General features: G+C 43.0%; 3 protein-coding genes across 6 annotated transcripts in view; 1 reads left to right on the forward strand and 2 right to left on the reverse strand.

The window, feature by feature from the left end:
* Positions 1 to 594, forward strand: part of galnt5 (polypeptide N-acetylgalactosaminyltransferase 5) — an 8,526-nt gene extending 7,932 nt beyond the window's left edge. For all 3 annotated transcript variants that reach the window (XM_019868197.1, XM_019868198.1, XM_019868199.1), the window contains one exon: positions 151 to 594. In XM_019868197.1, the coding sequence (XP_019723756.1) occupies positions 151 to 297 (147 nt within the window). In that variant the 3' untranslated portion in view covers positions 298 to 594. The remainder of the gene's footprint in view (positions 1 to 150) is intronic.
* Positions 595 to 951: 357 nt separating this feature from the next.
* On the reverse strand, positions 952 to 4,340 carry ermn (ermin). Its single transcript, XM_019868204.1, has 3 exons — positions 3,640 to 4,340; positions 2,882 to 3,004; positions 952 to 2,153 (listed from the first exon to the last, which is right to left on the reverse strand). The coding sequence occupies exons 1-3, from the start codon at positions 3,896 to 3,898 to the stop codon at positions 1,867 to 1,869; spliced, it is 669 nt and encodes a 222-aa protein (XP_019723763.1). The 5' UTR covers positions 3,899 to 4,340; the 3' UTR covers positions 952 to 1,866.
* A 571-nt stretch (positions 4,341 to 4,911) lies between these two features.
* On the reverse strand, positions 4,912 to 11,591 carry cytip (cytohesin 1 interacting protein). 2 transcript variants are annotated; one of them, XR_002168058.1, is made up of 9 exons: positions 11,376 to 11,591; positions 10,436 to 10,473; positions 10,279 to 10,333; positions 9,236 to 9,338; positions 8,324 to 8,417; positions 7,342 to 7,408; positions 7,183 to 7,249; positions 6,109 to 6,677; positions 4,912 to 6,020 (listed from the first exon to the last, which is right to left on the reverse strand). XR_002168058.1 is itself a non-coding variant. In XM_019868203.1 (8 exons), exons 1-8 carry the CDS (start codon positions 11,514 to 11,516, stop codon positions 6,232 to 6,234), a joined length of 1,011 nt encoding a protein of 336 aa, XP_019723762.1. In that variant the 5' UTR covers positions 11,517 to 11,591; the 3' UTR covers positions 4,912 to 6,231. The 2 variants fall into 2 exon arrangements, 1 of the variants encoding a protein (XP_019723762.1); XM_019868203.1 differs by having other exon boundaries at positions 4,912 to 6,677.
* Positions 11,592 to 12,463: the final 872 nt, after the last annotated feature.

Raw genomic sequence — 12,463 nt, forward strand, 5'->3', positions numbered from 1 at the left:
CACCCCACCCCCCCCCCCCCCCATCGTGGGTTCCAAGTTTGCCGTCTCGCTGTTTTTCTGATTTCGTTTTGTACAGTTAATAACAATTTTGATGTTTAAAAAAAAAAAAAACGAAAAAATATTTTGAAAATCCTTGTCGTCTATTTCCAGCCTCAGCACTTGCTGGCTGAGAATGGCGCCAAACAACCGTGTATGGAAGTGGTCAAATCCTCAAAAGTTCACATCCTTCACCTCGCCACCTGTCACGCCGACAGCCTCTTCCAGCAATGGGAGTTCACAAACTACTACACAGAGTGAAGAACAACAACTTTCTGGGGAAATGTGCACGAGATACATGATGTATTCCGTTTAAGGTTCACGTCCTAACGGACCTCAAGGTGGATATCAAGGATAGGGAATAAACGCTAAGTTGAGTAATTCATGTCACGCAGGGACAGTGGAAACGTGCAATGATTTCATGCCCTTTTTTTTAAACAAAACTGTCTTTTCCTTATGACTCCATTGACATTATGACTCCTCTGGGTCAAGTTTTAAACCCAAGTTGCCGAGTTGGAATTGTGTGGTTTTTTTTTTGTTTGTTTTTTTAAATTTTACAAAAAAAACAATAATATGTCGCCAACTGCAAATTAAGACCAACTGTGGACCTGGTTTGTATCCTGTGAATGTGTCGGACTACATAGAGATGATCGAATCCAATTTGTCTAAAACGTATCAAACGGGTAAAAGAAGATGTGGTTTACTTGAGGTCTCCTGTGGTTTTAAATGCTGCATCACTCCGGTGGTGGGAACTGGGAACGGTTTCTTTTTGTACGGTTGTGCTTTGGACACTAGAGGGAGCTGTTGACCTGAAATGATCAGAAAGCCTCTCACAAGGACTTTTAATACTGGGGGGAAGAAATAAATGGCTTTTGTTTTGGAAAAACGTACAAATAAAATGAGAAGAAATCTGGATTAAATAGCAGTTATGTGTTTATTTCATCTTCGCATCATCTTATGTTTGTTTTCGAAACATAGTGTAGAATAAGTAACTTAAAGTTTTGTAAGTATAGTAGCGTACATTTGTGTTTGGATGTCCCATGACGTAGGACCTTCACAACCAGTCTTGGTAAAAAAGTAAAAGCACAGAGTAATGGGCTGAAAAAAATGTGCCACCAGAAACTGAATTTGATTTGTGAATTCAGATAATTCCGCTGAAAAATAAAATCCAAAGCGTACAATTTGAGAATTTGAAACTGAATTCCAATAAATCTGAAACCGATTTTAAAATGACAATTTTCTCTGACGCTGTTTTATTTTAATGTCACTGAAAATGCAACCCAATTCACTTCACTTCCAGGTCATTCAAAGCAAATTCAGTTTTTCTAAATCCCGATTCAAATGAGCAAATTAGGAAGAGAGATCGAAGGCAGATGCACAGATCTCACGTCATCCAATCAGCACCTTTGAGCGCTCCCCCCCCCCCCCCCCCCCCCACAGCCTTTTTTTCCCCAATGAAGAAATGAGAGTATAAATGATTCCAATTTGATTTCTGGTGCCACATAGTTCAGTCCATACGGAGGTGTTAAAAACACAACTGAATGAAGCTTTTTCAAATAAACGGTTTGAAAAGTTGAACAAAAAGTAAAGGGAACTCATCATCATCTCTGTGGAACTTCAAAATCAATAAAGTGTCAAGAGTGTGGTCAACATACCGGGAGACGGCCATATACTATCATGGCCAGAGATGCGATTTAAAATTCCCTTTATGTTTTGTATAAATGAAGTTTTCTACTAATTAGCATACTGGTTTAGCGCAATGTCCTACGAAATGATCTGAATGGGATCATAATTTAGATGTGAAAATTGGTCGCCTTTTGCACCATACTGTTACAAATTCATCATAACGTACTCAAATTCCTCGATTTTCTTGCGAGTGTTACCTCGCTGGATCTTGCGGTAGGAGACGGAGCTGTATTTGGAGGCAGCGAGGTGGTTGAAGGATTCCTGGCGGGGCAGGTTGTCCGAGGACTTCTTGGGGAGAGGTAGAGTGGCGTAGGCGGGGACCGGGTCTCCGGAGAAGACGTCGGGGTCCTTCTCCGACTTGCAGCTGGAGCTCGGCTGCTTGGAGAAGCTCGCGTCGTGTGGTGGCTGCTTCTGCTCAACTGGTTGGTCCTCTTACATGTAAGCAAAGAGAAAGCAGCACGACTAGAGTGCTAGTAGAGCAAGTGTGTCTGACTAGTAATGTTTTTTTTTTTCCTCTGAAAGCTGTCTGGCCTGGTTTTGTCTTTGCAGCAGTCATTCGCAGTCGGTGAGGATCTTTTCTCAGATCCCCTTCCCTTATACAAAGGTGTTCCTCAGTGATCCATGTTAGGTCCACTACTGTTTCATATTTATGTCAAAAGCATTGCACGTGCTGCACATAATTTCAATACAAGCCTGTAAACTGATCAGTTTATCGATACATCCAGCTCCTACTTGTTTATGTCAAACAGTAGTGGAAGGGAAAAAAAAGTTACTAGTAAGACCTAGTCACGTCTACTAATGCGGCCTTTTCGTCTACTACAGAGAACTGTCATACAGCAGCGGGGAAAAAAAACTGCGGTACTCCTAGTGAGCAGACATTTCATCCAGTCGTCTAATGGAAGGCATAGTTGGAGAAAAAAAAAAAACACTAGCAAGACAGTCGTTCCGCTAGTCATGCAGTGGAACTGCAGTATTGAAAAAAAAAAACATGTTACTAGTATGCCCGAGTTGTTTTACTAGGACGCTGAATAAGTGGAAGGCAATAGTTGTTCAACAGCCATTATAATAATGCACACTAATATCTAATATCATACAGTAGTGGAAGGATGCTTGTCTTTAAAAGCGCCACAAAGCTCAAGAGAGTCAATCACATGCATACCTTGAGTCTCAGTATCTCGCCCACGCGTTTCTTCAACCCGGATTTCCTCACATGCCTCTTGGACTTGGATCCAGGGGGCTTCCCGACTACTCCCTGAAGGTTGGCCGTCCACTCTGGCCGCTTCTAGGGTTGCAAAAGTCTGTGAATTTTCAGATCTGCCCTCATTCGTCTAAATGCGGTACTCTGATGAATATTGCGTTTGTGGAATAAGAATTACGAGCATGAATCCATCCTATTCTATCGATATTGGTGCGGCCATTTTGTCTGTCCACTGGAATTGACTTCAAACGTCACTTGGGCAAACTCGGACAACAGGTTAGCCGTGACGGTGGCAATGTGAAAACCTTTTTTTCTTTCGCAATTTACATTTTCCGGAAAAATTTATTCTGGGAATTTACTGGAAATGTCCTGGAAATTTACAGAAAATTTGGGGAAATTCACCAGACATTTTCTGGACATTTATTGAAAATTTGCTGGAAAATTTCATGGAAACTCTTGACTGGAAATTTTCCTTTTGTTTTTTAATATTTAATTTAATTAATATAAATTTACCAAACCAACTGAAAATTTACCATAAGACTTCTGGAATTTCCGATAAAATTTCTGTAAATTCGCTCAACGTTTTGGGGGCCGTCTGCCATCACCATTCTCGAAATTTACCAGACATTTTCCGGAAAGTTACCAAAAATCGACCATAAATTTTCCAGCCCCTTTTGCAACGCTATCCACTTCGCTGTTCAAAACTCATCTGCACCTGCCTGCATCCGGAGATGCGTTGGGCCTTCCGAGCTCCTCGGCTTGGTCTTCGTCGCTGTAGAACACCGAGTCGTCTCCTTCCTCCACTGCCCACACGTCTCTGTCATCTGCTTCGGAATTGTGGAGCTTCATCTCGGGGGCGAATCCGCAAATGATCTCGAGTACCTGCGATGCCATGACAGCCTCCTCCTCCTCCGCTTCATTCTCCTCCCCATCGGGATCTGCAGACTTCGGAAACATTGGGCTCTCCTGCATCTCCATCTTTTCAAAACAGTTTGGCCTTTTTTTTTTTACCCGTTAACTCAGAAATGTAACGCGCCGAAGCAAAGCATTGTGTTCATGTCCGATCGCAGTGACGAATGAGCGGTTCAAGGTCTACGCTTGTCTGCGAATGGTTCGGAGATAGTCCGTCCATGTAGTGCTGGACGTTGGTCGTGCAAGGTCAAGCTTGGCAGTCCTCTCCCCGATGTAATCGTTTGTGAGTGTTGGATCGCCAGCGAACAGAGGTTTTGTTGTGGGCTCCAACAAAGCCTCTTTGTGACTCGAGCTTCACAACATCCAGCGACTGGAGCCAATCCCTAATCTTTCTTGGGTGACCAATCTTCTTTCTGTAATGTTTCCAGGCGGGATTAACATTCTACCGTAGGTTTACTATACTGCTTATCTGTTCTCTTCTAGACGTCTTGGGGAACATTTTTGAAGAATTTCTTACGAAAAAAAATATGTGCAGTGAAACCACAAAAATTTTCTAACAACTGTGACCCACAAAAAAACTTATCTAGTCAGTTTTTGTTCTCAAGCCAAAGCCAAAAATATATGTGCATTGCTTTTGGCGCAATCAGGGGGCATATTGATACCAAGGATGTATGTTGAAGAGTCACGTGGCTTGTGTTATTTTGGTTCCAAGGAACTATGTTGAAATGGATTGAGGAGCTTTGCGCCGTGATGTAGCGCCTTCTTTGTGGTAAGGAACTCTGCTGAAATGAATTGAAGAGCATTTAAGTAGATCTTTGGCATTTGGGGACCAAGAAGCTATGTTGAAGTAAATGAAGTCGCTTCACTGAAAGTGAAATGCGTAGATCAAAGGCCACTCAGTTCTGAACTCATTTGGAAATGAAAACAGAAGCAGTCACATCTCCCTTACCCACATCCTGTATCTCTTGTCGCGCAAGAGTCCCTTATTGGTTCTAAATACGACTCCGGTTGCTATGCGAAAAATCCCTTTGTGGCTCAGACATGTAGAGCGGCTACGTTCCGATGAAAGCAGGAAATGCATTCGGTCTTTTATTCAAGCTAGTAGGATGCTGCGGAATTTGACATCCGACAACAATTGTGAACTTGCGAAGATTACACTCGGCGCACGCTCAAAACAAGTTTTCATAATGCTTTTGTGCCACCCGCTACAAATCAGTGAACATGGTGGAGGCTGGGTGTGGAAAAAACAAAACACAAAGAGTCCGGTATAAACAGCCAATAGTGATCACGAACTGTACATGAACATAACCACCACTAGGTTGAAACGTAAACATTCCGATTGTCGTCCACCGTTGCCGTTTGGTGACGTACTCAAAACACTGAACGGCAGGGTAGCCACATACGGATAATCTGAGCATTTCTTCATCAGTCTCGCACAGGGCAGACTTGGTACGAGTCATTTTTTGGGAGGGGAGGAGATCCATGATTGTCATTGGAGTTTTTGTGCGCACGTGAGCTTTGCTATTGATCGGCTCGATGATCGGATGTCTCCATCGGATATCCCGTACTGTGGACTGTCAAGAGTGACTTTTTGTCTCTGATCTGCTTGGAAAACGTTCCTCTCGGGAGTTCCACTCGACTTCTGGTTTGAGAGCAGTCGGAATTGTCAGTGGGGATATCGTGAAGTGTGCCGTTAGTCGGTCTGATTATCAGATGTGTCTGACCGATGATCCCGTGATGTTAGATGTGTTGAGTGATTTTTTTTTCAGCCCTGCTGTGCTTGGAAAAGTCACCCGGGTGAGTTTGGGTATGACAGGTTTTTGGTTTGGGGGACACGTGCCTGTACAAATAGTTGTGTGGTGTGATTATCTTTTGGTGTGGGTCTGGTGTGAAAAGAACAAATTTTAATCCTTGATCTCCCCTCACGGGTCAGTTTTGGTAGCAAACTTTTTTTGTCTGAAGACTCCTGATTGTCAATGGAGGAATCATTGTGTGAGGTGCGCGTTGGTGACCAGGGGTCTGAAAAAATGATCGTGACCGATTATCCTGTGGTGCGGGGTATTATGAGTGATTTATTTATTTTTTCATCCCAATCTGATCAGGGATTAGACTGGTGCTTGTCGGTGGGAATACGGTTCTGTTCATGTTGTCCTGTGGATCATCTTAAGTACACCACACACTATCAGAGCTGTAACAGCGCACAATGTTTTCCCGCGTTTTCTATGAGGTCTCGCATTTAAATGATTGGTTAAATTGTTAGATAAGATTTCATGTACCTGTTTAAGAATGAGATTGTCCAGTTTTTCATTATTTAGACCGATTTCTCGACCAATCCTGAGCTGTTTGTTTTTGAAATTCCAAAACTGTCACGCAAATGGCGGTGTGGCGCAACGACCCCTTTAGCTCTCCTCTTCTTCTACCGACCTCTGATGCAGTCCTGGAATCAACTTGAGGATGTTTTTCCGAACGTTGGTCCGTTTGTTTTTTCTGGGCAAGGTACCAAACAAAGAGGTGATCCTAGCTCGATCCCAGGTAGGAGACTGCGAGCCGATGCTGCTGCCGCTGCTGCTGGCCAAACTGGAGCTGCTGGATCGCCCGATGGTGTGATGGAAATGACTGGAGCCGGACGAATACTTGCGCGGGAAGAAGTGTTCTTCTCGGGTGGCGCTGGCTGCGCCGCAGGGGCTGGGTGAGCTCAGGTCCCCGAACACGCTTCCTTGGTCACTGTCGTCTGTCACCAGTCCCTTGTAGCTGCTGTCGCTGGAAAAGCGAAAGCTGCGGTGGCCCATGGGGGAGTTCTGAACTTCTGAAGAATCTGTTGAGAGGTTGCTTTCTTTCAAAGTGCCTGCAGACGAAAGACAGGAAAGTGTCGGTGAGTGAAAACTTAAAAAATCTGCGAGCCAATCCATTTTTCAGGGGAACAACATCATCATCAGACAGTCATCGGCCAATATTTGGTGGGATTGGGACAGAGCCCTGCAGTGAGTTGCCCTAAAATGCTATTGGGCATTGTTGATGCTAATTTGCATTTTTGATTATCAGGTTTGTTATCGAGCTTCTGAAAAACTTGCTGATGAGCCGATCATTTGAATCGGGTGTGGACACTTAAAACCGGCGGGACTGCAGCTGTTTAGGACCAGACTCGCCTAGCCCTGGTCTATACAGCCTCATTTTTAATTCTTTCTGTGATGCCTCAAATAAGTGAACTTGTGAATAGTACAGCGCAAACACGTGGGCGATTACCATACATGTCAAGTTCATGCTTCAATTCCCATCACGCGACTGCACAGATGAGAGCGCGTGTGAAAAAGGAAGTGCTGTGGTCTGACAGCTGAGCCGAACCCTCTCACCTCCGATTAGGCGTTGTTCCCGTAATGTAAGCGCTTGCAGCTCCAACAGTTTCTCACTCAACGATTGCTATGCAGGAAGCAAAACAACAATAACAACAAAAAACAAGAGTTACAAATCTGTTGCTTTTGTCCTGGTTTAAGCGTGAGCGAGATAGTCACCTTAAGCTGGTTCACCCTCTTTTCCAGCTCGATCCACTTCACCACACTGCCGCAGACCGTCTCCAACCTGGGATGGAGAACAGGCGCTCATCAACAATCGGGCCCCAATTTCATAATTTTTCTTGCTCCCAAAGAAAGTCAGAAGAGTGCAGATTCTTGGATGTATTAAAAAAATAATCCGGCGGCAACAGTCGCAAGTGTTAAGCTTGTTCAGTATTTACCATCGCAAATTCAAATTGGCCAATCCACAAACTCCATAAAAGGCCATATGACAGACATCCATTTTGCAGTACGTCGTTTTTGGTTGGACCGATTATCAGATGTTGATAAAAGATTATCATGAGCGATTGATTATCTTGTTGCTCGGCGTGTGTTATGTGTGATTTTTTTTCCCTTCCTGATTTGCTTGGAAGAAGTTTAGGGCCCACAACACTTATGAGTGCAAATAGTTGCGTGCGTGGTTAAAATCAAACTTAAGATTGATTGATTGTTGGTGCGGACATCGCTATGTATGTGGTGTGCCGTTTTGGTCAGCCCGATTATTAAATATCTAAAAGACCAACAGATTTACCTCTGAGGTGGGTGTGTTAAAACAGACTTTTCATTCCTGATCTGCTCGGTAATTGGTTACTATGGTAAATGGTAAACCTGTTCAATACTTACGTATTGCAAAGATATGATGTACGTGTGGAACATTGAGTTCGGCCGATCCACGGACTCCATAATTTGTTTAATGAGTCTCTAGATTGTGCTTTGTTGGGGTTTGATTGGCCCGATTATCACATATCTTTCGAAGACTACCGATACTTTCACTGAATACCCTCTGGTGTGTTGGTCAACTGGAGTACACACAGTATTGGGTGCTAATCACACATACTCATTTTTTCCTCTGTCTGCCGTCTTTGACATGATGATTTTTTTTTTTTTTTTAATTGGTTGACATGTTTAAAAAAACAAAACTATGCAGCGCATGTTGACTTACTTTAAACTGTTGGTCGATCCTCGGATCAAATCGAGGATGTGCTGATGAGAGAAACCTTCGATGCTGTCGCCGTTGATGGTGATGATGACATCTCCTGTGATGGTGAGTGGTGATAGGGATGAGGACGTGACCACAAAAAGCATTTGTAGGCCAAGAAATACGGTCACTGGTCGCGTTATCAATCACACCCGTGCAGCTAAAACTGTTTCGATACAAGTCCTGTGGAAAAATTAACCAATGAAATTCAGACATTGCTTTTGGAATTGTGCTTCGACAGAATCAAACTTATGATACAGGCCTGGACAAAAACGATGATTACCCGAGAAAAGATTGAAAATAATCTGTGACAGGTTCAACCAAGTTGGGTCCTCTAATTAGCATCACGGGTGTCTTAAAACTTCAATGTAATTAGTCAGTGGGCCCATTAAAAAGGTGATAAGTAGTCATTGTGTTGTTTGGTGACATGGTCTATACCACACTCGACATGGACCAGAGGAAGCGAAGGAAAGCCTCGTCTCAGACTAACGTGCTCGCTTATGATATTCTCTATTAGAGTAAGCTTGATGTTGCTGTCACAACCTTTTAGAAATTCAAAATCTGCACCACACTAGACATGGACCAGAGGAAGCGAAGGAAAGCGTCGTCTCAGACTAACGTGCTCGCTTATGATTTTCTCTATTAGAGTAATCTTGATGTTGCTGTCACAACCTTTTAGAAATTCAAAATCTGCCATGCTGCTGCCTATCATGTCATTATTTCTCAATCAAACAAAAATCAGGCCGACGTGTCTGGAAAGCCTGTTGAAAACAGTTTTCATATCGGATGTGCAGTTGTACTCAGTCTACGCTAAAAGGATGAGAACCAAAAAGGTAAAATGAGGTCGAACATTTCAGAGGAAGTGGGCCCGTTCACCTGCGGTCAGGCCGGCGGTCTCTGCAGCACTGTTGTCCTCCACCCTGCTCACGAACGTGCACACTTCCACGGCAGAGCTGCTCCTCAGCTGCAGGCTGTGAGTCTGCAACAACGGAAAACTTCATGAAAAAAAATTAATAAAATAAATTTTAAAAAAAACAGCTGCTTTGAGTGAAGCCCGAATGTTTTGCACTAACACTATCTGCAATTTGGAACCGTTCAATGGGAGGGTTTATTTACGAGAACAGCCATCTCCCCAGTCAAGAGGGTGTGTGCACTTGTGAAACCACATTTATTTTCTCAGTTGTTTATTTTGACTTCCACTTTCTAAAATATAGTTTCTTTTTCAATGAAGTTAGACAGGTTGGAGGTCAGATTAATGGGGGGAAAAAAATGTTTGTCTTTTTTTTTTTAACAACCACAAAAACCTGACATTGTGAACATTTGTGTAGATATTTTATATTGACTGAAAATTTATATATATATATATATATATATATATATATATATATATATATATATTTTTTTTTTTTTTTGTTTTTGTTTTTTTGGGGGTTTTTGTTTTTTGGGGGGCGGAGCATATTATTACAGTAATTAGGGTTAATTTGACTTTTTTCAGAAAAGGCATTTGATTTTTTTCAAGAGTTTAAACATGTTTTCCAGAGTCAGCCATTCTCGAACAAAACAAGTATTTTTATTATTTTTTTAAAATGTACTTTGTTACATGTTCAACCCTTGTTCAATTTTGACTTTAATTCCACAACAATACACATATTACATCTTAATGTTGGAAAAAATGCACCTTTTGCCATAAGGTTATGACTTTTTATCGCAACAATGTATGTGTAGGTTTTTTGAAAGGTTGAAATGACATGAATTTGTTATCGTAGTATTACAACCTTTTTCGGAAAAAAATGGCCAATTTCTTCATTCCGACGGCCTTTAGTGTTGATGTAGTCGCTATGTTTAATTGCCGTTAAGATTACGAGGGGTCCTTCGAAGAATTTCACGCCCCCTCCAAGAGATTCCTGGGTAAGAGGTACCTGAACTTCAAATCCAAAGGTGTCATTGTCTTCCTTTTCCAGGACAATTGTGATTCTGTGCAAGAGAAAATGTCAAATGTCAAGGTTACAGTTTGTACACAACACATTTCATCTTCAAAAATAAATCAATCGGATCAAAAGAACTGTGATGGTTTACCTTTGCGGATCGGAATAGTCTACCAGGAATTGTTTCGGCTGCAAAATAAGAAATGCAAAATCAAGAATGATGCATGTATTGTACAATTATCACATTCGAGTTCAATATTGAAATGCCATGAAGACTTCAGCGCTCACAATGATATATGAATGTGCTGTACAAATTAAATGCATCACAAGAAGGGTCACAGTTGAGTGTGTGCATGTGTGTGTGTGTGTGTGTGGGGGGGGGGGGTTTCTTGTAACACCACCGTGTTACATAACAAATGAGATTTTTTTTTTTTTTTACAAATCAGGAGCTTTTGGTCCACATATTCACACTGCTGTTGGCAATTACTTGAAAACTTGACGGCAAATCCGGGATAATCTGCTGCTCAATATCGAACTTGACAAAATTATCCTTCAGCATCACTAGAATTGTTTGGATCGCTTCTGCATAAGCCAAATTCAGTGTGTACTTTTTTTATTTTAACTTATGATTCACACAAGTTTTATTCACATGTATGGCAATTTAAATAAGCTATTAAATCCAGAGATGGGAGGTAACTGAGTATGAATACTTGATTACAGTACTACATTTCAGTAGATATCTGTATTTTTACTTTTTTATTTTTATTTTCTGACACCTTTTTCCTGCCTACAATTCGCCAGGTGCTTTCTCTACTGTTTCGCTCACGGTTTTAAAAATAATCAAAGCAGCTCTTGTTCATCGTTTCTAGTAGAAATCTAGTTTTGCTTTTTAAATTTGTCAGTAAAATTCAGTCTGCTCATTTACTTTTCGGTCAAGGAGTCGATACAGAAGCGGTTTTCTACACGTGTAAGCATATCTGTCGGCTGACTTTTTCCAGACTGGGTACTTTCGATACAAGTCAAGCCTAAACGTGGTTGTAAAAACAAGTTTGGTTTAGGAAAATCACAACGGAAGTGTTATTAAGTCTCACCTTGGCCGCTCTGGGCAGAGAGTCGCTGCTGTGTCGGTGTCTGGGGTGGTCGTTGCTGCCCCTCAGTGAGCGTCTGTACCACAGCGAGCTTTTCTTCCTTTCGGCGCCGCCGGCCAGGGATGGACGTCCGCCGGGATTCATGGCGGACTTGAGGTGGAGGTGGAGCGGGAGCGGGGGTGGCGCGGGGGGAGAGGCAGAAAATTGGGATCGAATCGGACCCGAAAGACGCGGAGGCGTTTCAGAGCATCGTCGTGCTGCAGCTGCCGAGCCGTGGGCTGTTTGACGGGGGCGTGGTTCATGGCGGACTTGAGGTGGAGGTGGCGCGGGGGGGGGGGGGGCCGAAAATTGGGATCGAGTCGGACCCGAAAGACGCGGAGGCGTTTCAGAGCATCGTCGTGCTGCAGCTGCCGAGCCGTGGGCTGTTTGACGGGGGCGTGCGCGTGAGCGTACGTGCGCGTACGCCGCGTCTGAACGCCGAAACGCGTCAAAGCGGATGTGAACGTCAACTGACGTGGCGAGGCGCTCGTGCGCACCCGCGCATCGTGACCTGTCAACCGAAAAGAAATGTTCTTTGACAAACATTCACTTATAAAACAGGTGTTGTTCAAAAAATTTATACAGGTAATAGCTACGGTACATTTTTTTTTTTAATCTGCCAACAGGCGAATGTGCAGGTGACGAACCGCAGGTAAACGGGGGTCATCTGTATTCGTTTCCAACTTGTTTGCCCTCCTTTAGCTTTGTTGATAAACGATAGCGCTGTTTTGTTTGAAAACATAATTAAACAATAAAAGTGAATGTAAAGGAATAAAGAGGTTCTCTTTTTGGTGTCACACTACAGTGAGCACACAAGTGTATGTGCTCTGCGCCACAGTCGTTTACACTGCATCAAATAAGATCAACTTTTCAGTGTCCCATGTGTGAACAATATTATCCCTCCATCCATTTTCTGATCCGCTTCTCCTCAAAAGGGTCACGATGCATGCTGGAGCCCATCCCAGCTGTCATCGGGCAGTAGGTGGGGGACACCCTGAACCGGTTGACAGCCAATCGCAGGGCACACTGCGATGAACAACCATCCGCGCTCA

The sequence above is a fragment of the Hippocampus comes genome, unplaced genomic scaffold, assembly GCF_001891065.2.
Source record: "Hippocampus comes isolate QL1 unplaced genomic scaffold, H_comes_QL1_v1.1 scaffold133, whole genome shotgun sequence".
In the NCBI taxonomy this organism is placed as follows: Eukaryota; Metazoa; Chordata; class Actinopteri; order Syngnathiformes; family Syngnathidae; genus Hippocampus; species Hippocampus comes.